Source organism: Drosophila yakuba, chromosome 2L (genome assembly GCF_016746365.2).
Source record: "Drosophila yakuba strain Tai18E2 chromosome 2L, Prin_Dyak_Tai18E2_2.1, whole genome shotgun sequence".
In the NCBI taxonomy this organism is placed as follows: Eukaryota; Metazoa; Arthropoda; class Insecta; order Diptera; family Drosophilidae; genus Drosophila; species Drosophila yakuba.
In genome coordinates this window covers 24,595,381-24,620,954 of record NC_052527.2, presented here as the reverse complement: position 1 = coordinate 24,620,954, position 25,574 = coordinate 24,595,381, and the positions used below count along the sequence as shown (strand labels likewise).

Sequence of the window (25,574 nt, the reverse complement as noted above, 5' to 3'; positions counted from 1 at the left end):
GAAATCAACTCTCAATCCAAGTCTCATCACAGACACGCAACACGCCTACAAGAAAGGGAAATCGACAGAGACAGCACTACACTCTCTCGTCTGCAAGATAGAAAAATAATGTCCCAAAAGGAATATGCGCTGGTAGCTTTCCTGGATATAGAAGGAGCTTTTAACAACGTGTAACGAATATATGAATTAAATCTTAACTTAAAGACGAACAATGGAATTTGAGTATTTATAACTATAAAAACTTAATGATAATCCTTAATATTAATTAAAATTCTATCTGTCTTCTGTCTGTTACATATTTTGGAATCACCTGACTCGAATCCGACTATGCTGGTATGGGTGCCAATTACGTGCAGACTCCTCATTTTTAAACATGCGTAAAGCATTTCGATAGGGAATTTATTTATTATCCAATGACGTCAAGGCTTAACCTTGAATGGGTTGAAGTCCGTACGGAGGTTAGAGAAAACGAACTTTAGTTTTTTGTTAGCCGTGGCATTTGGTAAGAACATATTGTTTAAAGCTTAGCTTAGTAGAGCTTTGGTTGCTAGACCTTGTAGGCCTGACCAAGTTGGTATTTTATTGAAAAATTCAAACAGGTCGGAATTATCGTAATCAGCTGTATCAGGGCAGCTCTGAAAAGCTTGGTTACTGAACATGGCGCTACCGTCAGCTGCCTGATATTAAAGTAACGCTCACAAAACGCCAAAAATGCCACTCCCACACTTTTATAAAATGTTTTGATATTTTTTCGTTTTTGTATGAGTGTTGAAAGTGTCTCAATTTGCCAAAAAAAACTTTTCGCCACGCCCACTCGATTCTCTAGCGATCAACTACCGGCTTGAATAGAGGAAAAAAAAACATAAGTTTCTTTTCTTAAAGTAAATAACATTGTTTTCGCTATTAAGTTTTCTTTCTCGTGGACGGATACTTATCGGCTAATATATTATCCCTACTACTCAACGAGTAACGGGTATAAAAACTACCCAAAATGCAGAAACGCAACTCCATTGTAACATACATCCTGAGACATAAATGTAGTTTATTGACTTACGTTTCCGCGTGACTTGAATTTCATTTAGCTGATCGTTTCTTTTTTGGGACAAATTAACAAAGTGATTCTGCAGCATTATCCAAAACTGCTGATGTTCACGGACTTGCAGTTCTCCTATGTGAATGGATTTTTCAATTTGTTTAATCTGAAAAACATGATTACCAATTAATAAAACACGATCAAATAAAGAAAAATAATCGATTTCCTCGATATAAAACAAATAAATAAAAAAAGGGTTGAAATACTTAAAAAAGTACAACCACAGGAATGAATGCAAATTGTGTGAGTACAGTTAAATAAAATAGTACTTGTTAGGTAGCCGTACTTGTGTCAGCAAAATCCAAGTACTGTAAATAAAAGAATTTCAATTTGATTATTGCCAAACTGTTATAAAGTGTGTCACTGAACCGCTATGTTACTCTAATACTATATTCGTTGAAAAGTATGTACAGGTAGAAGGATATGTCTTATAATCAGTATATGATAATCATAAGTCCAAATGCCCATATAAACGTTTATAATTTGTCTTAACAATTTCTATAGATATGGAAACATATACTATACCTATTAGGACCGTGACCAATACCGTAAGAGTCTTAAGCAATATATTTAAATGCCGATCTGGGAAACAATCGCTTCCCTCCCGGGCGATGCGTCTGAGATCTCGACGTTCATACGGATGGACAGACGGACAATGCTGGATCTTCTCGGCTAGTGGTCCGGTTCAAAAATATAAACCAATACTTTATGGTTCCTTCTACCTTGACTTACTTATCAAGGTATTGGTTTTACTTTACAAATAAAAGGGTCTAATTTTAAAAAACAGTTTTATTAATTTACCTTTAAATCGGTTGGATTTCCGGACGCATCGCCAAATAAATGGTCCATTTCCTCAATTTTGCAATTAATCTTTTCGTATAATTTCATTTTAATTTCAATTTGAATGTGTATCTTTTTTAAATCATTTTCCAAAGTAAAAGATTTATTTTCAGCATTTTTTAATTTTGTTTTCGTACTATCATTATAGGCTCTTTCATTAAAGACTACACATCTAAGTTTTTCAACCTCAAGCATTGAGGTTGACAACTGATTTTGCACTTTAGATAATGATAAATCGACATTTCGACGTTTTTCCTGAGATTTACTTAAGAGCTTCAAACGGTAAGCTGTAGCCTTGTCTGTTATTAAGTGATCCTGGGCTAAACTTAAAATTGTTTCCTCAGTGCAAAACTTTTGCGTAAAATATTTATCCAATGCCAGGTCTAGTTTCCGAACTTCAGTGAATAGCTGACTTCCCTCTCGTAAAGCTTCTTGCAAATCAGTTTCCGTTGTATTCAAGAACTCTGGCAGGTCATCTAGTTTGGCTTGAATCTTCAGAAGAGATTCGTTTTCATCCTGACCTTAAAATAAAAATAATATAAAAACTTGTGGGATGGAATGTCCTAAAATTGTTAAAGGGTGAAATATTTTAAAGGTATACCGACGTATATATTCAGGAACTGCTTAGACGTTTATACTTATTGAGCGTCTGGCGTCTAATAAAAAAAAAACACTTTCTACTAAAAATAATATACTAAAGCATATATAAATTTTATTCCCTATGGGAAATAATAGAAAAATATTAAATATGTGGAAAGAAAACTATTATAATATTTTGGTACAACATAATGTTGAGCAAAAAAGCTTTTTATTAGCAATTATTAATAGTAAAACGACTATTTAAATTTAGATATTTTGATTTAATATATTTTATTTAAGGAAGATACAGCAAAATTTGGCTTCGATGCGATTATGCATTGAGTGCGAGAGACTTAATTGAAGAGCGAGCAGCAGGACGTTAAGCCAAAAGTGCAGATGCGAGTACAAGACAGATACGAGTATATTCTTGATCAGGATCAATAGCGGAGTCGATTTGGCCATGTCCGTCTGTCCGTCTGTCTGTCCGTATGAACGTCGAGATCTCAGGAACTACAAAAGCTAGAAAGTTGAGATTAGGCATACAGACTCCAGGGACATAGACGCAGCGCAAGTTTGTCGATTCATGTTGCCACGCCCACAAACCGCCCAAAACTGCGACGCCCACATTTTTGAAAAATGTTTTAATATTTTTTCATTTTTGTATTGGTCTTGTAAATTTCTATCGATTTGCCAAAAAACTTTTTGCCACGCCCACTCTAACGCCCACAAACCGCCCAAAACTGCCACGCCCACACTTTTGAAAAATGTTTTAATATTTTTTCATTTTTGTATTGGTCTTGAAAATTTCTATCGATTTGCAAAAAAACTTTTTGCCACGCCCACTCTAACGCCCACAAACCGCCAAAAACTGTCCTTCGCACTTACACTAGCTGTTACAAACTAATAAGGGCAGACTATATGAGAAAACAGTCGGGGAACTCGACTATAGCGTTCCCTCTTATCTGATACCCGTTACTCAGCTTTTAGAAATACAAAGGAGAGTCTTCAACACAACAACAATTTTTTTGGCAAATCGATGGAAATTTACAAGACTAATACAAAAATGAAAAATGTTCAAAACATTTTTCATAAGTGTGGGCGTTGCAGCTTTGGGCGGTTTGTGGCGGGGCAAAAAGTTTTTTGGCAGATCGATAGAAATTTACAAGACTAATACAAAAATGAAAATATATCAAAACATTTTTCAAAAGTGTGGGCGTGGCAGTTTTGGGAGGTTTGTGGGCGTGGCAACATGAATAGACAAACTTGCGCTGCGTCTATGTCCCTGCCGTCGGTAGGCTTAATCTCAACTTTCTAGCTTTTGTAGTTCCCGAGATCTCAGCGTTCATACCGACATGGCCATATCGACTCGGCTATTGATCCTGATATAGAATATATATACTTTATATGGTCAGAAACGCTTCCTTCTACCTGTTAAATACTTTTCAACGAATCTAGTATACCCTTTTACTCTACGAGTAACGGGTATAAATATAATATAAGGTTGTCAAATATCTCCCTTCCGCTTTTTTGCTCTTTATTCAATGCTTTATAAAAAGTGTTACAGTGATCGGATTTAGTTCAAATATGCGCCGTTTTGTTCGATAATCTGTTTCCATCTAGACGGCAACTTCATAATACCTCCCTCGTAGAAGCCCCCCTCCTTATTTGCGAAGAACTCGGACAGCCACTTTTCACAAGCCTCTTTTGAGTTCAACTTTACACCACCAAGGGCATTCGCCATGGACAGGAACAGGTGAAATATATTTCCGTAGAAAAGGTAAAGCAAAATTGTATTTTTGAATTTACAATGTATAATGTTTACAATACATAAGATCTGCTGGCGGCTGCGTGTCCCAACATACTCCCCCAGTAGAAAGCGCGGCTTTTAACAGCATCATTAAGGGGTAGAAGACGCAGCTTATTCATTGCCCGCTTCATTGCGCGCCTTAAGGCTGTAAAAAATTGGTCCCAGAAGTGTATAAGTAACTTTAAAAGCATGAGATCCATCGGGACGGTACTTTGGTAGATCCTCCATTATGTGCTTAACTAATCAAGGTTTTGTTCCAAAAAAACTGACGCACTCGATTACTTTCTTGTTTACTGTTTTCCTATAATGTCATAGTAAATCGGTCGGTACGATGATTAAGTTACGGTCATTAAAATCCAACGAAAAATTATTCAACCAACCATCTACTCAAAGAAGTCCAACTCAGTCTTTGCCTAAATTCTGTGCAAGAAGAGTAGCAGACGTTCCAGGCAGTGCACAAGATTATTGTGATGAGGACGACGTCAAATGAAAAAGAGGGTGGTGCTCAGTTTTGCATTTACGGCAATTGCCGGATTTTTACTGCTTCAGTTAATGACCAGTAGTCTTAATGCAATTTGTGCAAAGAGTGTGAGTATTTTTGTTTCTTGAAATTTGCAGGGTTTAGGTTTTTAAGCTTTTACAATAATAAACCTGGTGCCCCATTACAAAAGGAACAAGACAAAGGATTACGATTTTTTGCAAGGTAGGAAAAGTGCCAGAAGCATTCTTGAAAAACAGATAGCAACCGATAACGTCTGTCTCTAGCCCGGATAGCTCAGTCGGCAGAGAATGGTACTCGTGGCTAGAGAAGTGTGTGGAAGCCACACGTTTATGGGCGCCGCATGATGAGAAAATAAAGATAAAGCAAATCACGTCATGATCCTGATGGCTTACGATATTCTTTTGCAAATGCATTACATGCGTCAACGCATCGATCAGTTTCATAACGTTTGACGAACAGTTTTCAAAAAAGTGGATCGCGCGGCCCGCGACAATCCATCTGGCATGCGGTCGCATAAAGGGGAGGGAATGTTGCGGAATCATTGCCCGATCGATCTATGCTCAAGCTACAACTTAGCTTATGGGGCAGTGAGGTCTGCTGATTGACAAACGTTACGAATGTAATTATTTTTACAAGCACTTCTAATATTTATTCTCGTTCAATCCAAAATCGATGAACTCACTGATTCCTGGTTCCCAAACATCTGATGTATAACTTTGAGATCACTTTTGTTTATTATCATTTAAAATCGTATGTCCTTTATTTTGTCATTAGACAAATTAATTTGTAAAATTCCTTAATCAAAAATACTTGAGTCTTCCCTGTTATAATAACAACATTCTAAGTGCCGAGTTACCATTTTTTTAATTAACGTAAATATAAATTGTGTGTGCTCTTGGCCGACGTATCCAACGTATTAGGTCAAGTAGCCAGGTCGTTCGAGTAGTATGAGTCCAAAAATATAAGGAGCGCAGATATAAAGCTACCGCATTTAGTGGTGCGGTGCAAAGGAAGTGCGGGAACTGACCGAATAACGTAAAATCTACCCTACCGACGTACTAGGCTAAGGAGCCAGGTCGTTTGAGGTTCGATCATTCTTTCTATGACCATTTCTGGGCGACGCTGCCAACGTACTAGGCCAAGTAGCCAGTTTGTTTGTGAGGCTCGAGTCCAGGGAAATAGGAAAACTGTTGTGGATTCCGAACGTAAAGATCAAGCCACCGCGAGTGGCGGATTCCGAACGTATCGGTCAAATAGCAGCAAGTTGTGGAGTCCAAAAGTATCGGTCAAACAGCCTGATTTTCCGACGACTGCCGGGAAGGAGTTTTCGGACATACACTGCCTTAGGTGGTCCAGTTCCCAAATTTAACCTAGCAAAAGCTCCCTAAGAGGTGGAACACGGAGGCATGTTGGCCGGATGTAACCAGGGCAACGACCAACATCTCCGGGAAATTGTTTTTTTGTTTGGGGCTTAAATTCCGGACGAGTGTTTGACTGAAGAGAGACTTATTAATCGCATAACAGCACCCCAACTTACCTTATTATAACAAGTAGTGGTCAGCAACGTTCATTTTAGATCGTGTCATATATTTAGCTGCATACCAGGCAAAACACCGAAAACAAATTCTCAAAAATACATAAATAAAGGGGGCAAAAGAGACAGTGTTATTTATACCCTTCACCGGGAGAGTAACTCCATCACGCACGCATGAAAAGAGCCATGCACCGCGAAATGCGAGCGCGGGAGACAGCCCCTGACTACATGAGGCACTTAATCCAGCATGCTTCCGCGGTACCAGGCAAGTTCCGAAGACCAATCGAATGACACCAACAGGCGGAAAAGAGATCTGATGGATTTGGGGGAGAGAAAGTGGAGATACTCAAATTGAACATAAGCGTTCAAATAATCGCTCTGAAGAAAAAAGTGGTTAAGTTAGAAGCCATACAAACCTTTACGGGGCAATCAAGAGTGGCACCCCCACCTAAACGACCCAGAAACCCCTCGGATAGCTTTCCACAGTAGATACCTCAACAATGCGTAGCAGCGGAGTCTAACATTTTAAGCTCCAATACTAGATAAATGGAACTTAAAATTCGACGGATCCGGCCGCGGTATGACCGTTGGAAGTTTTTTATTCCGTGGGGAAAGCTTGCAAGAATTATGTGGAATAAGTCGACAGAAAGTTTTCAGAGAATTCCATAGACTGCTGGACGGCGCAGCTTGCAAATGGTATTGCAAACTAATAGGGGATCAATCTGAAGATTACGATGTTGACCCTCAGGTTAATGAAACAGGCTTTTTCCACAACTGGAAGTGACTTAATGAAGGTCAAAGAATTGATGGAGAGGAAACAATGGTATAACGAGTCCGACATGCACAACTTGCTCTTAAATGGAAAACCGATTTGTTGACATATTTGAATAACAGTTGGTGAAATAACTTTTTAATTTTCCTGGCTTTATGCTAATTTGTTTTACCAGCGGGAAAAAAATTCATTAAAAAACCACCATCAAAAAAAATCATCCTAACTTCAAAACGAACGGTCGTGCTTTTCTTCTGCGCTCCGAATTTATTTTGCGATTGTCAAAACCAGCGACGGTTCCCAAAAAAAATGTTTTACAATTATATTTTGGAAACCTAAACTCCATTCGCTTTGCACGTGCACTAGTTTAAGCAAATTAACTAAATCTTAAGCAGTTTCACTCCAAGCTTCGAGAAGTAAGGACGTGTGACTGCTTAGCAGCGAGTAATAATCTCTTATCAGTGCTTAGCAACAACAACAACATCCTACACAACTGTTTATCAGGCTATTTTTAGAAAAGACACAAACAACAATTCGTAAAACACAAACAAGTGAACAAGTGCAGTCGGGCAATAGACCAACAACAACAATGCCGCCTGACATAAACAGACTTTTCAAAGCAACAGCAATTGAACCTAAGTGTGAATAGAACAGACAACAAAACGTTTGAAAATGTTTCACCATTTATTATTAAAAAAAAGTAATAGACTATACTTGTAACGGAGAAGTCGAATCATGCAAAAAAACAAAAGCCGGTGCTCTGCTAATTAAAACGAAAAAAACTACACAAGTCCTAAAACTCTTAAAACTTACCACCTTTGCCGACTTCCCTATAACTGCAAGTGAACACAAAATACTTAACTTCACTAAAGGAGCTATCTACTCCAATGAACTGCGCAACATCGGGGACGCAATCATCTTAAACGAGCTAAATTCCCAAAAGGTCACTGAAATAAAAAAAATTTTGAAAATGGAAAACCACAACCTCAATGAAACCGGTCTAATTATCTTAGCATTTGCATCACTAAACCTACCAGAGACACTAATGATCGGCTACGAACGCGTAAACATCCGACCGTACATCCCACTACCACTAAGATGTCGCAATTGCTTAAGACTTGGACACCCCACATCCACTTGCAAATCCACCAAATTATGCAACAATGCTCTGCCGAACAACATACCATTGGAAATGAACCTTGCATTAAGGACAAATTTTGCATCAACTGCAAATATGATATCAACAAGCAAAACAATCACAGCCCTACAGACAAGTCATGCCCAGCTTTCATAAAGCAAAAAGAGATAACATCAATAAAAATCTTAAAAAAAAGATATCATAAAACAGCAACCAGTATATATTTCTCACGGCACTTACCCCAGGACTCCAAATTCTCCACAATAGCAGCGGCCCAACCAAGTCATCAAACAGCCACAACTTACAAACCAACAAACAAATCTACTACCCTCAGCAGCAACAAATTAAACACCAATCAACAACAAAGAACAATAACAACATACCAAGACTTAGAAACTGAAATTGGATTTCCCAACAACATTTAAAACTATATCATCAACCAAAGAAGGTATATCTGAAGAACTCAAGCTTAGATTATATGGTAGCAAACAAGCCACTCTCACCAAACCACTAAAATGTTAAGATAAATATGAATCTAAACAAAAAAAAATAACAGAAACAAAAACACCACCCTAAACAGTGATAGCGAAAGCATATAACACCCGCTAACCTGCATACTGGTGCCCTTGATGGCCGCGGTGCGCTTGGAGTGCAACATGCGCTTGCAACAATGCAACAGAAAATCTCTTATTAGTATCTTAATTAAAAAAAAACCTATATAAACTCCCCTTATTATATATAATAAATGTTAAATATACTCCAATGGAATATGAATGGATATTTAAACCATTATGATCAGTTGCAAATACTTATAAAATCTCATAATCCCAAAATAATCTCCTTGCAAGAAACTCACCTACTCCTCACAACAAATATACCAATCCCAATCAATTTCACATTATACAACGCAAATTCCTCTATCAATAGAGTACACAACTCAATACAGCGACAAAACATTCCTATAAACTGTCAAAACCTAGACAACATAGCAGTACAAGTTCACTCAAAAATCAAATTTACTATAATAACTTCGTACATACCTCCCAAGATGACATTCAACCTAAAAAACCCAAATGACACATACAACAACCTTCATCCACCTGTTTTAATAATAGGAGACTTCAATAGCTGGCACAGATCTTGGGGATCACAAAACAATAACTCCAGAGGTATTACACTATTTAAATTCATTAATCAATCCTCTCTCACAACCCTCCCCAACTCACTTTAGCACCCACCACACATTCACAAATATTGACCTCTCTCTAGCTTCACCCTCTATAATGTTACACTGTAAATGAAGCAAAAACAACTCTCTCTCAGGAAGCGATCACTATCCAATTCACATTAGCCCTTTCGACGACACAGACTTTATTTTCCCGAAAACATGTCCAAAATTCAACCTCAACAAAGCCAACCGACCTCTTTTTAAAGAGATAACAGAGACACTCTCATCCAATAGACCACCGTTCAAAAACACTAACAAAGAAGCTGCCAATATCACAAAGATCTTAATCCATGGGGCCAACCAAGCAATCCCACAATACCAACAACAACGAAAAACCAAACTTGTCCCATGGTGGGATCCTACGCTGCAAAAATTAAAAGACAACAAACAAACAGCATAGATTAAATGAAATAGCGATATCAACAAAACAAACATTATAAACTACAAAAAAGCCAATGAGAAAAAGAATATCTATGCAAAACTTTACGAGTGAAATACACCCAAATACACCAGTTAGTAAAATATGGTCGATCATTTACCGCTTCTGCGGATTAAAATCACGACATGATATTCACTGCCTCTCTGAACTAAATGATCAAACTACTAACATTCAAAATAGGAATGATATAGCACGCTCTGCTCTCATTGGTCAGAAGCAGCGCTAGACGGCAACTTCCCGGCAATATTCAGACAACACAAATCCATCTCGCGACCACTTAACACCATCATACCCTCGCCCCTAGCATTGAATATAGAAAAGGACATCACCATGGTCGAACTCCTATCTGCTCTTAATCAAATAAAAGGTAAAAGATCGCATAACCTCTCATCCTTCTCCAAAGACTCCTTAACTTATTCAATAACATCCTCAACACACAAATTACCCAGCAATTCAAAGTCAGCTGCATCATACCCATTCTGAAACCAAATATGAATAAAACATCACCTATCGCCCCATCTCTCTCAATCCCTGCATTGCCAAAATACTTGACAAAATCATAGCAAGACGGCTATGGTTGATTGCCACAAACGGCAACCTTCTAAATAGCCGCCAAATGGGCTTCAGAAAAGGGAAATCAGTGTATGACTGTCTAGCCGTATTAGACTACCATATCACGTCCTCCCTTTCAACTAAAAGTCACGACTCTATTATATCGCTAGACTTTGCAAAGGCATTTGACAGAGTCGGTATCCAAAGCATTATCGACGAACTTATTGAATGGAAAATAGGACCGAGAATAATCAAATATATCTCTAACTTCCTAGCAAACCGACTGCAAAATTACTGTGTTAGCCAATAATGTATACTCCTCCCAGCAGCCGCTTAACAATGGAATCCCACAAGGCTCACCCCTGTCGGTGATTTTATTCGCTACAGCCTTTAACAAATTAAACAAACTTATTGACAAACACAAAAACTGTCATTTTACAGCATATGCTGATAACTACACAATCATCTACAAATTAAATAAAAAACAAAATACACTTAACATAGACCCATTACTCACTGACATCAAACAATTGTGCAACTACTCAGGAGCATCACTATCAATAGACAAATGCAAGCATTTGCACGTCTGCAGGAAAAGTATTTGCTACCTAACTTTCCAATCCAACACATACACCCTACAAAACGTAGACTCACTAAAAACTCTCGGTATTACAATTGACAATAAATACAGATGAAACAAACACATCGACAATCTTACACTCCAACTTTCCAATAGACCTAATATAATCAAATGCCTATCCAGTAACAAATTCAGATAATACTCTGTGTAGTAAAAGCAATAATAATGTAAAAAATTGATTTCGAGCTCCACCTTTATGGTACAGCGCCCAAATCAGCCCTCAACAAATTAAAATCAATGTACCACTCAGCTATTAGACTCAACCTAAACAACCTGCTACACGAAGCAAATATTCTACCAATAGAATATAGAACAGCTCATGCCATCCAAAAAAACTTCAAATTAATTATGAATTCAAAACAATCTCCCATAGAAACTATCTACAACCAAATTATTAAAGCTAAAAGAATTCCAAAAATCAAATCTTCGCTCCATAACACAATTTACTTATGCAAACAACTCCAAATCCAAATTTCCCCTATAACAACAACAAAAGAAAATATCCTGCACTGGGTAAGCAACGACAGGTCGTTTAACACCTCACTTCACTATACTACCAAACCAAACACTCCACCAATAATATATCAACATAAATTTGGAGAATATAAAAACACAATGAAAGATCGCATATTCTTATACACTGATAGATCAAAATCATCTGACGGTGCTTCTTACAGTGTAACAACTGAAAAAGAAATAATCTTCTACCAAATACTACCAGAATACACCTCAGTATTCACAACAGAACTAGCCGCGATATTAGCAGAATGTAACCATGCCAGTAAAAAAAGAGGAAAACACAGTGTGCACAGACTCCCTTTCTTTATTGAAAGCAATACAAAACGGCAACTACCATAACCATTATACAAACTCAATTAGAAAAATTATAAATAAATATAAAACCATTAAACTAATACTGCTTTGGGTCCCAGGACACTGCGGTATAGTGGGAAATGAGTTAGCAGACAAAACAGAAAAGAACACCCATAATTTTCCTTTAATCTTCAAAAACAACTACAATACATCTGATATATAAAACTTCATAAAGCAAAGCACTCAACAATACTTTAAACTAATACTTAACAACGCATCCCAATACTACAAAGCAATCTGCCTTGACAAAGCTACGAAATCAACAATAAAAAATACATCACGAGTCGACTCTTTGAAATTCACAAGACTAAGAGTAGGACATACAAACCTAACCCATAGCCATCTCCTTTCTAAACCCAAAATCTTACCACCACTTTGTACAAAGTGCAATGCAACACTCTCCATTACACAAATACTCATGGATTGCCCACTATATAATACAGAAAGATCCTTATATCTGCAAAAAAAATTTAAAAGAAATAACATCATTCCAAAACATAGATAAAACAATAGAGTTCCTCAAACAAACAAATATTTTCCATCTAATTTAATTATTACAAATCCAAATCATGTAAATAAAAAAAAAACAAAAATATTTAGTATTAAATACCACATGTTTATATGTAAATATGAACATATAATAAGTATACCCCATACATTTAAAAAAAAAACAAGCTTAAGGCCACAGCTGCTATTGCTTAATAAAAAAAAAAAGTTAGACTTAATTTAAATTAAGTACCAACTTGCTAATAAATAAAATAAATAAACTAAATCTTAAGCTTTTCTGTCTTTGTGTTTTGTTTATTCTCTCTTTTGTGCGCTGTACGCACTACTGTTTGATGCCGTTTTTGTATGTACATACTCTTACTCTGTTACTTACTCTCTCGCTGTTCCCCACCAAAGCGTGCTAAGCGCGCTGACCGCTTTGCGGAACATCTAACGGCTCCCTTACAAATTTTAATTTTGTGTCTTTGTACAATGGTCTGAATGACTTATTGGCTGTGTGATAAAATGGTGCACACTAAGTGCGCTGGTTTTAGCGGCCGATTACCTAGCTAAGGACCCAAATCTAAAATACTGTTGGGATGCTTGCCTAGGGATTGCACACGAAATAAAATCATTTATGCGCCAAACTATAGGTGGCTTAATAGGACTGATCCGCAGTTTTGGCGTAGCTAGAGATAGTTTTCGTCCAGCTGAAGATTTTCTTTCCGCGCTAGACTCACAGTTTAACAGCCTTAAGCCTAAGGGGAACGCCCAACAGCCACTGGCTCCGTTGTGAAGAGAATCCACTTTGGGATTGCTAGAGATTCCGATTTGTCCGTACTGCTTTCTCAACCAGTGATTCCACCTGTCCCGAATAGTTTACCACCACCACCACAAAGCAATATTAAGTCCGGACTACCGGCACATGTAGGCCCTTCAGAAATACAATCTGAAGTACCAAAACCCCTGACGGTGGTTCCACTAAAGAAACAAATTTTCGTATCTCGGCTTTCCCCTGATCATACATCATCATGCTGATGTATTGTTTTATATAAAAGACAAAACAAAAGCTGAAAATATAAAAGTGATTTTCTGACGGATAATATGGTTGTAAAGAGTCCTAAACTAAGATTAACAAGAGCAAATGTTATAGTCGAGTTCCCTGACTATCTGGTATTACGGTGATAAGTATGTAACAGGCAGAAGAAAGCGTTTCTGACCAAATAAAGTATAAATATTCTTGATCAGCATCAATAACCATGTCAGTCTGTCCGTCCGTATGAACGCAGAACTACAAAAGCTAGAAAGTAGAGATTAAGCATACAGACGCCAGAGACATAGACGCAGCGCAAGTTTGTTAATTCATATTGCCACGCCCACTTTAACGCCCACAAACCAGAAAGAATGTTTTGATATTTTTTCATTTTTGTATTGGTCTTGTAAATTTCTATCGATTTACCACGTCCACAAACCGCCAAAAACTGTCAGTGTTGAAGACATGTTGCCACGGCCACTGTAACGCCCACAAACCTCCCAATACTGTCACATCCACACTTTTAGAAAATGTTTTGATATTTTTTCTTAGCTTTGTAAATTTTTATCGATTTGCCCAAAAAAAATTGACACACCCACAATTCGTCCAAAAGTGCAACGCCCACACTTTTGAAATATGTTTTGATAACAAAGTGGTTGCTAATATGATCGATATATGTATGTATATAGTAAAGGAAAACGCTAGAAAATACTTACAACATGCTGAAAGATAAAAATCACATGTCAGTCCCAGCTATTTTATAAATTCGACTTATATTGATTAGGTTAAAACTAATCGGGTGCCGCGTTCAAGAGTTATTTCAAGGACTGTATGTCAAGGGACTTTTTAAAATAAAATAAGGGTTGTGTCTATTTGTTTGTCAGTTTGTACGCATACAAGCGATATTTTATTGCTCTGGGAAACATCAGCTTGACTTCGTTATCATAGGTATCATTTTTGAAAGGCATTTGGAAGTTCGATTCCATAGATTTTAAAATTTTTGCCAAAAATTGAAAACAAAGTATTATTTTTCTGGTTATAGGGCTTTAAAAATACCGAAAGCTAAATTTTTTTTTTAATTGCGTTCCCGATTATATTATATCCAAGATATTATATTTTATGCTTAAAGAATTAACATTCTTCCTACTTGATTTGCAGCCTAAGCGAATGTCGTCCATGTAAACTATTATTTTTATGCTCTAAGCCTGAGACCCGTTCACACCGAACGTGTGAACTCAAGTTGGCAGTTGTACTGTGTAATATAAAGTGACATATTCACATATCTAGTACTGTTCGAAGAAATAAGAATATGCAGAGTGTGGGATTTCGCGAAATGTAAGCAATCCATTTCCGGAGCAAGCGATGCCGCTCTTCTTAAGCGGCACTCGAAATTATTTTTTACATTCTATATCCCAAAGGGGCGATCCTGTACCCGAAATAATATATACAAAAGTGCAGCACAAGTACGATTTTTGTCCCAAGAGTTTAGTCTTAAGCTGTGATTAAAGAAATAAACCGTGCTATTTCTACAAGTTTATTTCTTCTTAGCGCTGTCCTTAGTCAACTGACGAGACATTAGTTCGACTCAATAAAACAGCATTTCACTATATATAAAAGTGATTTATACGCAAGTAACCTGGAAACGTAACCAAACCAATAACCTGTATATCCCGATATCACCATTATTTGGCAATGACATATGTTTAGAGCCAACTATAGGAGTTCTTTTATGAATAAGATTTTAAAATTTTAGGCACTGGACATAAATCTTTTTTTTTTTGACTGACGGTACCCTTGGAATATTTGGTTTCCAGATTGATGACAGCAGCCATAAGCAAATTTTAAGCTTGTATAAAAAGGGTCCGGTCTGTTAACGCATTCGTCGGCATACAAAGAAATGGAACAAACCACTACCTGGGAATCACATTCATCAGTTTACAGTTTTACCAAAAAACCAGTGAGAATGCTATATTTGACTTTCCTAACTAGCTAGTGAAAAGCGAACTAAAATTTTCAAAATTTCTCTGGCATATCGAAATTGGAATAAGTAATAATATATTTAAAAACAATTAATATTTGTTTTAAAAGTGTGGGCGGGACCGTTTTGGGAGAATTGTGGGCATTAGAAGGGGCGTGCACCCTTCATGATATACCGATAGAACTTAGCAAAACAAAAAATATAACGAAAAACAAGAGAGAATGCTATAGTCGAGTTCCCCGATTATTTGATAGCCCGTACTTAGCTAGTGGAAGTGCGAAGGAGAAATTTCAGCATTTTCTAAAATATCGGTAAACAAGAGAGAACGCTATAGTCGAGTTCCCCGACTATCTGATACCCGTTACTCAGCTGGTGGGAATGCGAAGGAGAGTCTTCAACACTGACAGTTTTTGGCGGTTTGTGGGCGTTAGAGTGGGCGTGGCAAAGTTTTTTTGCAAATCGATAGAAATTTACAAGACTAATACAAAAATGAAAAAATATCAAAACATTTTTTAAAAGTGTGGGCGTGGCAGCTTTGGGCGGTTTGTGGGCGTTAGAGTGGGCGTAGCAAAAAGTTTTTTGGCAAATCGATAGAAATTTACAAGACTTATACAAAAATGAAACAAGAGAGAACGCTATAGTCGAGTTCCCCGACTATTTGATACCCGTTACTCAGCTAGTGGATGTGCGAAGGAGAGTCTTCAACACTGACAGTTTTTCGCGGTTTGTGGGCGTTAGAGTATGCGTGGCAAAATTTTTTTTGGCAAATCGATAGAAATTTACAAGACTATACAAAAATGAAAAAATTATAAAACCATTTTTCAAAAGTGTGGGCGTGGCAGTTTTGGGCGGCTTGTGGGCGTGGCAACATCGATAAACTTGCGTCTATGTCTCTGGAATCTGCATGCTTAATCTCAACTTTCTAGCTTTTGTAGTTCCTGAGATCTCAGCGTTCATACGGACGGAGAGACAGACGGACATGGTCATATTGACTCGGCCATTGATCCTGATCAAGAATATATATACTTTATATGGTCGGAAACGCTTCCTTCTGCCTGTTAAATACTTTTCAACGAATCTAGTATACCCTTTTACTCTACGAATAACGGGTATAACAAGAGAGAACGCTATAATCGATACCCGTTACTCAGCTATTAGAAGTGCGAAAAAGAGTCTTCAACACTGGAAGATTTTGGCGGCTTGTTGACGGTAGAGTGGACGTGACAAAAAAATTCTTGGCAAATCGAGAGAAATTTACAAGAATAACAAATATGAAAAAAAATAAAATATTTTTCAAAAGTGTAAGCGTGGTTATTGTCGGTTTGTGGGCAGGTGGAAATGGCCACTATTCGTTCTGATTAGGAAAGGTTGCTTACTTACTTTTTAACTAATTTAGAATACCCATTTACTCTATGAGTAACGGTTATAAAAAGTTACATAGGTTATATGTAAATACATATCTGGAAATATATACAATGAAATACTTACATTCTCTTTTTAAGGAATTAGTTTCATCTGCCAGCCGTTGCTTAAAAGAATCCAATTTTTTATTAAGTTCCAATTCCTTTCCAATTTGTTTTTTAATAGCCTCTATTCCCGCTATATTGTGCTTTATTGCCTCCCTGTGTTTTCTGAAAATAAATGTTAAAAATATATCCTTTTTTTTGTGAGTAGTTTACCTTGATGCGTTTTGTACTTGAAATAAAATTTTGTCTCTTAACTGAATGGCTATAATAACCTCGTTCCATGCCTGTGTGAGCCGCTTGTGTTCGTTTTGCAAAACTTCCAAATCTGTATTGGCATTTGCTATGCTCATATTTAAAATATTAATCACCTCTTTCATTGTAGCTTCTTCTTTACAAATCGACTGTAACTCGTTTTCTCTCTTTTTTATTTCTATATCTAGCCGATAAAAGAGTATATCTGACTTTCGTTTTTCCTGTGATAGTTGGTCTTGCAATTGGGAATCTCTACTAACAATGCGTTTGGCATTTTTTACTTCATCTTCTACGGTACACGCCCATTTTTTGATGTTACTTCCTAAACTTTGCATGTCTTCCAGTTCTGCCATTCTTTCATGATACAGCGTTTTTTGTGACTTAGTTAACTTAATTTTTTCTTCGTTTACCGCCTTTAAAGTTTTTGTATTAAATTCTTCGTCTTGACGATTTTTTAAATGCTTTTCTATAACAGCAGATAATTCCATAATTTGTTTTTCTTGAAATTTCATTTTTTGTTGCATATCATACAATGTCAATCCTTGCTCTTCTCGTCGTTGTTCTTTCAGTTTGACATGGTGTTTTATATTTGCAATTTCATTTGCTATATCAAGTTTAGTACGTATTAAGTGACCCCTTAAACAGTCCTGAAACTTGCTCAGTAGTGGGTGATTTGGTGGAAGAAGAGCCATTTCCTCTGGTTCAGGTGATGCCTCAATATTGGGCTCAAAAATAAGAGGGAAATCACAATCAATATCTTCAGTATCAGACATTTTTTTTAATATAGGAAGTGTTTGGATGTTGAAAAGTAAATATAATTCGGACCTCGTACAGAGATAGAGTCGTATATTTTTAAACGTCAATTATGTTAAAAAAAAAACAAAGTGGTTGCTATGATCGATATATGTATGTACATATATAGTAAAGGAAAATACTAGTTAAGGAAAATGCTAGAAAATACTTACTTACAACATGCTGAAAGATGAAAATCACGTCAGTCCCAACTATTTTATTAAATTCGACTGATATTGATTAGTTTAAAACTAATCGGGGGCTCCGTTCAAAAGTTATTGCAAGGACCATATGTTAAGGAACTATTTAAAATAAAATAAGGGTTGTGTCTTTTTGTTTGTCACTTTGTGCGCATCCAACCGACATTTTATTGCATTTAAATTTATGCTAAAAATTGAAGACAAAGTATTATTTTTTCGGTATAGGGCTTTAAAAATACAGAAAGCCAAATTTTTGTAAACTCTGATGTTGTTTGCGATTCCTTGCTCCAGAGACTATTTTCGTGACCGAAATTGGAAACTGTTCGTCGTAATAAAACAAGTTTTGGTTCACTTCGATGTAATAAAATTCAATAACAGGTGCAGGACTATTATTTGCAGTAGGTGCACTTATTAATTGCGTTCCCGATCATATACCCAAGAAATGTTATTTTCCGCTTAAAGAATTAACATTCTTCCTTCTTGATTTGCAGCCTAAGCATTGACAGTGCATTTTCCGCGTTTTTTAATAATAAGCGGATATCGTCCATGTAAACTATTATTTTGGGGGTCTAAGCCTGAGTCCCGTAAAATATCACCTATGTATAGAATGGCAATAAAAACAGCTGTAAAAAAGTTCTGGACCGCAATTCTATTGGCACACTAAAGAATCCACTGTGTATACATATATAGTGACATATTCACGTACTTTTCGAAGAAATAAGAATATGCAGAGTGTGGGATTTCGCGAAATGTAAACAATCCATTTCCGGAGCAAGCGATTCCGCTCACCTTAAGCGGCACTCGAAATTATTTTATACAATCAATATCCCAAACGGGCGATCCTGTGTACCCGAAATAATATATACAAAAGTGCAGCACAAGTAAGATTTTTGTCCCAAGAGTTTAGTCTTAAGCTGTGATTAAAGAAATAAACCATGCTATTTCTACAAGTTTATTTATTCTTAGCGCTGTCCTTAGTCAACTGACGAGACATTAGTTCGACTCAATAAAACAGCATTTCATTATATATTATATACGCAAGTAACATGGAAACGAAACCCAACCAACAACCTGTATATCCCGATATTACCATTATTCCATTTGGCAATGACATATGTTTAGAGCCAACTATAGGAGTTCTTTTATCAGTACGATTTTAACATTTAAGCCACTTGACATAATTCTATTTATTTTTGACCGACGGTACTTGTATAGCAAGGGTTCGGTCTGTAAACGTCAGCTTAAAAAAATTAGAACAAACCACATTCATCAGTCCACACTTTTTCCCAATCGAAACCTTCTGACCAAATAAGATTCATGTCATTCAACATTTTGAAATCCCAAACTCTTTTATCGTAAATTTATTAAAGATTTCGCAAAAATTGCACAACCAATCGCTTTTTGCCAATGAAAGGAGCTAAAACAAAAACAAGTGAGAATACTATATTCAGGGTATCTTACTTAGCTAGTGAAAAAGCGAACTAGAAATTTCAAAATTTTTCTGGCATATCGAAATTGGAATAAGTAATAATATATTTAAAAACAATTAATATTTCTTTTAAATGTGTGGGCGGGACCGTTTTGGGAGAATTGTGGGCATTAGAAGGGGCGTGCACCCTTATGATATACCGATAGAACTTGGTAAAACAAAAAATATAACGAAAAACAAGAGAGAATGCTATAGTCGAGTTCCCCGATTATTTGATAGCCGTTACTTAGCTAGTGGAAGTGCGAAGGAGAAATTTCAGCATTTTCTAAAATATCGGTAAACAAGAGAGAACGCTATAGTCGAGTTCCCCACTATCTGATACCCGTTACTCAGCTAGTGGGAATGCGAAGGAGAGTCTTCAACACTGACAGTTTTTGGCGGTTTGTGGGCGATAGAGTGGGCGTGGCAAAAAGTTTTTTGGCTAATCGATAGAAATTTACAAGACTAATGCAAAAATGAAAAACTATCAACACATTTTTCAAAAGTGTGGGCGTGGCAGCTCTGGGCGGCTTGTGGACGTTAGAGTGGGCGTAGCAAAAAGTTTTTTGGCAAATCGATAGAAATTTACAAGTCTAATTAAAAAATTCAAAAATATCAAAACATATTTTAAAAGTGTGGGCGTGGCAGTTCTTGGCGGTTTGTGGGCGTTAGAGTGGGCGTGGCAACATGAATCGACATGACATGAATCGACATGCGCTGTGTCTATGTATCTGGAGGCTGTATGCTTAGACCCAACTTTCCAGCTTTTGTAGTTCCTGAGAGCTCAGCGTTCCGAATGGGACAGACAGACGGACAGACATGGCCAGATCGACTCGGCTATTGATCCTAATCAAGAATATATATACTTTATATGGTCGGAAACGCTTCCCTCTGCCTGTTACATACTTTTCAACGAATTTAGTTTACCCTTTTACTCTACGAGTAACGGGTATTATTAGAGAATCCTTACAAATTAAATATCTACAGCAGGTTTCCCCAGATCATTAAAAGACAATCAATAGAGGTAGGGCTACAAAATACCATATCCTCAGTTTAAGAAAGCGTCAACACGGACTACGGATACTTCCTATTCCCGGACAAACTCGTAAGGTTCCATTCATAATATGAGACATGGATAGGTCTGCTCAGTGTACGCGGACTCACGGTAGCTAACGGCGGTCCCCAAGGCAATCGCCTGGTGAAACAACAACACGCCAACCCCACGTTTGCTCTGCCTAGTACTCTCACGGACGCACCGAAGTCAATTGTCTCGACTGGGTCTACACCACAATTCCCGCCGCGCACTTTGGTCCTTATCTGGTCCGCATCTTATACGCTTTCGGACTGGCCTGGCTAACGCCAGGGTCTGGTCTGGACTCGCAGTGTAGCCAGGCGTCTCAACCGTGCTTTGTCCTAATGGACCTCACCTACCTGTGCACAGTGATTTCGCCAGAGAACAAAAATAAAATACAAATATATTTACATACAAAGTAATCAAATTGTCTCCAAATAGTCCAAATATTTCCAGACAAAACCATTTTTTGCTTTAAAGCTAACAGTACTTTCTAAAAATGTAATTAAAGTTATGCACACGTGTTCATTTATGAAATAAAATTTAAATGGATTTTAAAGTAGAAGGTATTTACTTCGTATTCACGAGTCGATGGCCACAGTAGCTAGTTACTCCGCACTTAAAATTAGGTATTTTATTATAAGTGTTGTTTATGTATAGTTTTTAATATTGAAATAAAAAAAATAAAAAACTTTGTATTCACAAACTAATATTTAAATAATCAGGTCAATGTTAAGTTAAACAAATTTCTTCAAATAGGCTTTTTTGTTGTCTTTTTTGTGCGTATTTTTCATATTTATTTAAACTTTTAGTTCCTTGTTGAACACTCTTGAAATCCCGACGACGCTCACCGCTTTGTCTTGAGTTTCACAGCGCCGATCTCCTCTCAACGCACGGTTCCATTCCTTCTTTTGAATTTTGACGCTGATTCTTGTTTCCGTGAAGCGACTCCTTGCTTCGCTCTTCTTCCAGTATGCCGTATTCCTGTTCTTCCGTCATCTGGTCACACTATCTTATGCCAATTGATTGTTGCCACCTTCCGATTATTTCCGTTGGTGCGGTGTAGACACTGGATGACCTTAGTATTTTTGCAGTGTGTCCGTCCTGTGCCGATAGTTTCGATACTTTTACTCATCGATCGACACGCCTTGTGATCGAGGCGCTCCTTCCCTAAGCTTTAATGACTATGGACAAACTTTTTGCGGTAAGTTTGCTTATAAAAGAAAATATTTAATCTTTGTTTATCCTTGGCTTTTTCTTCCCTGCAGCCTCATTCTGCAGGTGGCGGGGCTGTTGACTCTGGCGTGGGTTAGACGAATAAACAGTCGTCTTCGGGCAGGTTTGCTGCCCGACGCAGTATTCCGGTTTGCTCGCGGCGTGTCTCCGTTTACTCCAGCTTTGGCCTGACGCTGAAACGAATTACCGCATCCTCGTTCTCGCCATTATCCTCCACCAGATCCTGTTGCTAATGTGTACCGTGCGTTCCTTTCAGTGCTTTTGGTGGCAAATCTTACAGATTACAAAATCTACAATCTGGTACGGCCCATCAAACCTCGGCCAAGACCGAAGGTCTTTCTGTGTTGTTAAGACACTTTAGTGCCATGTAATCCGTCACTATCTTAAAGTATTAGCCATACAGGTATGGCTTTAACTTCCGAATTGCCCACATAATTGCTAAACACTCCTTCTCTTTTGCTGAGTAGTCTGGTTGTCCTGTGACCATTTCCACTAGGTACCCTTGCGGAGGAGGTCGTTGAGGGACAATGCGTGCCAAGTCAGACTCGAAGCGTCGGTACCAAGATGGGACTCCAAGGTATTGTCTCAGCCGAGACAATACGTCTGTGGTCGAATTCGACTCCTATCTCGAGCTGTGCATTGATCTTGCCGCACCTTCCATCTGCCAACCTAACTTGCCGTCTTAACCTTGTAATCGTTTCCCGGGCAGCCAGCTTGTCCGCCAGTTCTTCGCTTCGTGGTCTGCCTCGATCGTGGCCTGATGCTCCTCTTTGATTAAGTTGCCAGTTAGTTTGGAGAGGCGGCACCATGCGACGCCGGTTCGCCTCTCGGCAGCTGAGATCGCTGGTCAGTTCCCGTTCTCGTACAGCATCCTTTGGTTTCGGCAGCCTCTTGCGCAATGGCCATATCCACCGCACCTGGGACAGTCCTGCGGACTCGCAATATGGGTTTGGTTCTGACCCTAGTTGCCCCCGGGTGTCGTTCCATTGTGTCTCGGGGCAGTGACGGGCGGCCTTCATAGGGCTGTCGCCTGCCTAGTTCGTCTGCGTCCTAAAACCTTCTACACGTATCAGCTTAACTTATGCTCTTTTGCGACAGCTTTCCGTTCCTTGTGCGGCTCCTTCTCCTCGTCCACATGGTAAAATCTCAACGCTAATCGTAGGTCTGGCGTGCAGTTCTTCTTGATGATCTATAGCGTTTTCTTTTTTCCGTATACCAGAGGGTCTGCATCTCGACCATGTAGTTCTTAAATCTTCCCCAAAACCCTTGCTTCCAGCAATGTATCCCCTGGGCATAGTATGTTTGGAAATTCTTTATGAACTCGGCCCACGTCCTCCAGTGTCTGGTATTGGAGATGAACTATTTTAGAGCCTTTCCCTGCATCAATTTCGACATTACGCGTACATGTTTGCGGACCACTCGACCTGTTTTAGGAATATGAGGGGTTTTTCTCTCCCTGCTCGACTCTCGTCTCCCAAGCTCAGACTTGAGATGAGGTCTTCTCCCTCGGGTGGCGTCAGCTTTCTGCTTGGATCTGTTCTATCTGTATATGCTATGCTTGTTTCCTTGATCTTTATTTGGACTTGACTTGACACAATGTAATTCAATTTCCCGTTATGCTCGTTTCCTTAATCTTTATTTTGATTTGACTTGACACACTGAAATTCGATTTCCCGTTATGAATCTGATCTCCCGTCGTGAAAGTAGTCGCTTGCCAGGTGCTGCCACGGGCACACGTGATTGGTGGCGAAGAGGTCACCGTTCCTAGACTAGGGTGAACAAGTCCTGGGCTCTCAAGGCAAAGGACTTGCTAGTCGCAACGTTCTGTCCCTGCCGGTCCCGCCAGATGCCTGTTCAGTTTATACAAAAGCTCCACGCAATCGCCCGGTATACGCCGCAGTCCCTGTAACAAGACGCCTAGTGAAAGATGAACGTTCCACCCTAACCCTTTCCTCAAGCTGGTGCAGACGCTGGTATGTTCAGCGTACGCGGACTCACGTAAGCTAACGGATGCCGTCCCCAAGGCAATCGCCTGGTGAAATAACAACACGTCAAACCCACGTCTGCTTTGTCTGGTGCCACGCATGCTCGATTCTCACGGACGCACGTTATCTCCGACACAGTCGACCGGGTCTTCATCACAATTACCCGCCGCGCACTTGGGTCCTTGTGGGGTTTGGACCCGCCTGTTATACGCTTTCGGACTTGCCTAGCTAACGCCAGGGTCTGGTCTCGACTTGCGGTGTAGCAAGGCGTCTCAACCTTCTTCGTCTTCATGGATCTTAAATACCTGTGTCTCAATACAAAGACTTTCCTCGTCCCGAACGTATCGACGTACCGATCTTGCTCTTTGCTGACTATCCAGACTGTAGCTCGCTTGCTGATTTCATTGCTTCGTGTTTTCCACTTGTATCCTTGTTCTTCTTGACTGTCCACCCTCCTGCGTTCAAACTTCTTTTGTAGGCCTCCTTAAACGGTTTTCCCTTATTGTCTTCAGTCTCCGAATCCAAAGTCCACGTATTTACCGTTGGCCAGGTCCAGAGTCCGTTGCTCTCCTACCAGCTCCGTTTCTAAAAACTCGCTACGGATTCCGTTTCTCCAAACTCTGCGACTCCTCGGTTTCGCACTTCCGTTACTACGTGTTGATTTGTTGCGTAACTGGCAACAGGCTGGCCTTCCTTGAGCAATTGACATCTGCATTCGTGCGGAGTTCTAACTAAGAGTTCTAAACAAGAGAGAATGCAATAGTCGAGTTCCCCGACTATTTGATACTTGTTACACAGGTAGTGGAAGTGCGAGGGAGATATTTCAGCACTGACAGTTTTTGGCGATTTGTGGGCGTAAGAGGTAGTGGAAAAATTTATTTTTGCAAATCGATTGAAATGGCAGATTTGGGCGGCATGTGGGCGTAAGAGTGGGTGTGGCAGCATGGTTCAAAAAACTTGCGCTGCGTATGTCTCTGAAGGCTGGTTGTCTCCAGGATTAGTATATTGCTACAGCTACGCAGCACAGCGCTCAAGAATATAACTAGAAACATTTATTAATAACGGAAAAGCCTCTAAATAATTGCAACAGACAAGTTATTTTTACTAAGGGACCAGAGAAGGTAAAACAAAAGAATTATTATAAAAAGCCGATAAAAAACTTATAAAAAAGCCATGCAGTAGATGATAACTAAGAAGTTATTTAGCGAGAACTACTTTTTTCATATAGCCAATTACTAATTTAGAACATTATAAACGAATGCCAAGTTTGAAATCTACAAAATTCAGAGCATAGAAATACCAAAGTTCTATTTAAACTAACCCCGACTATAGAATGCTGTATATATAAATTCGTAATAGGCATTTATTCGGCCAAAGGCAAACAATACTTGAGCTGCAAAGACATTTATTCAAAATTCACTACATAAGAGCAGATAAAAACTAAGGACTGGCTAGATTGCAATAACGCCCTGATGGGCATATTTAATCAGTTAAAAAAACCAAAGCTATTAAAAGCAGATAGCAGGTCGCTCATTTTCGAGCCTAGCATTAAAAGAATGGTTAGAAACAGAAGGAGTAGAACTGCAGCTAAATACCACAAAAACAGGAGCAG

General features: G+C 38.5%; 1 protein-coding gene across 9 annotated transcripts in view; it reads right to left on the bottom strand.

Moving 5' to 3' along the window:
- LOC26536310 (coiled-coil domain-containing protein 40) overlaps positions 1–18,096 on the bottom strand; it is an 84,910-nt gene extending 66,814 nt beyond the window's left edge. For 6 of the 9 annotated variants that reach the window (XM_039371845.2, XM_039371848.2, XM_015189794.3 and 3 more), the window contains exons 1-4: positions 17,171–18,096; positions 16,980–17,122; positions 1,895–2,454; positions 1,055–1,199 (exon numbers count right to left, since the gene is read on the bottom strand). In XM_039371845.2, the coding sequence (XP_039227779.1) occupies positions 1,055–1,199; positions 1,895–2,454; positions 16,980–17,122; positions 17,171–17,982 (1,660 nt within the window). In that variant the 5' untranslated portion in view covers positions 17,983–18,096. Of the gene's footprint in view, positions 1–1,054; positions 1,200–1,379; positions 1,402–1,894; positions 2,455–7,988; positions 8,072–12,362; positions 12,415–16,979; positions 17,123–17,170 lie in introns of those variants that run through there. The other 3 variants (XM_039371850.1, XM_039371847.2, XM_039371851.1) reach the window with 3 other exon arrangements.
- Positions 18,097–25,574: the final 7,478 nt, after the last annotated feature.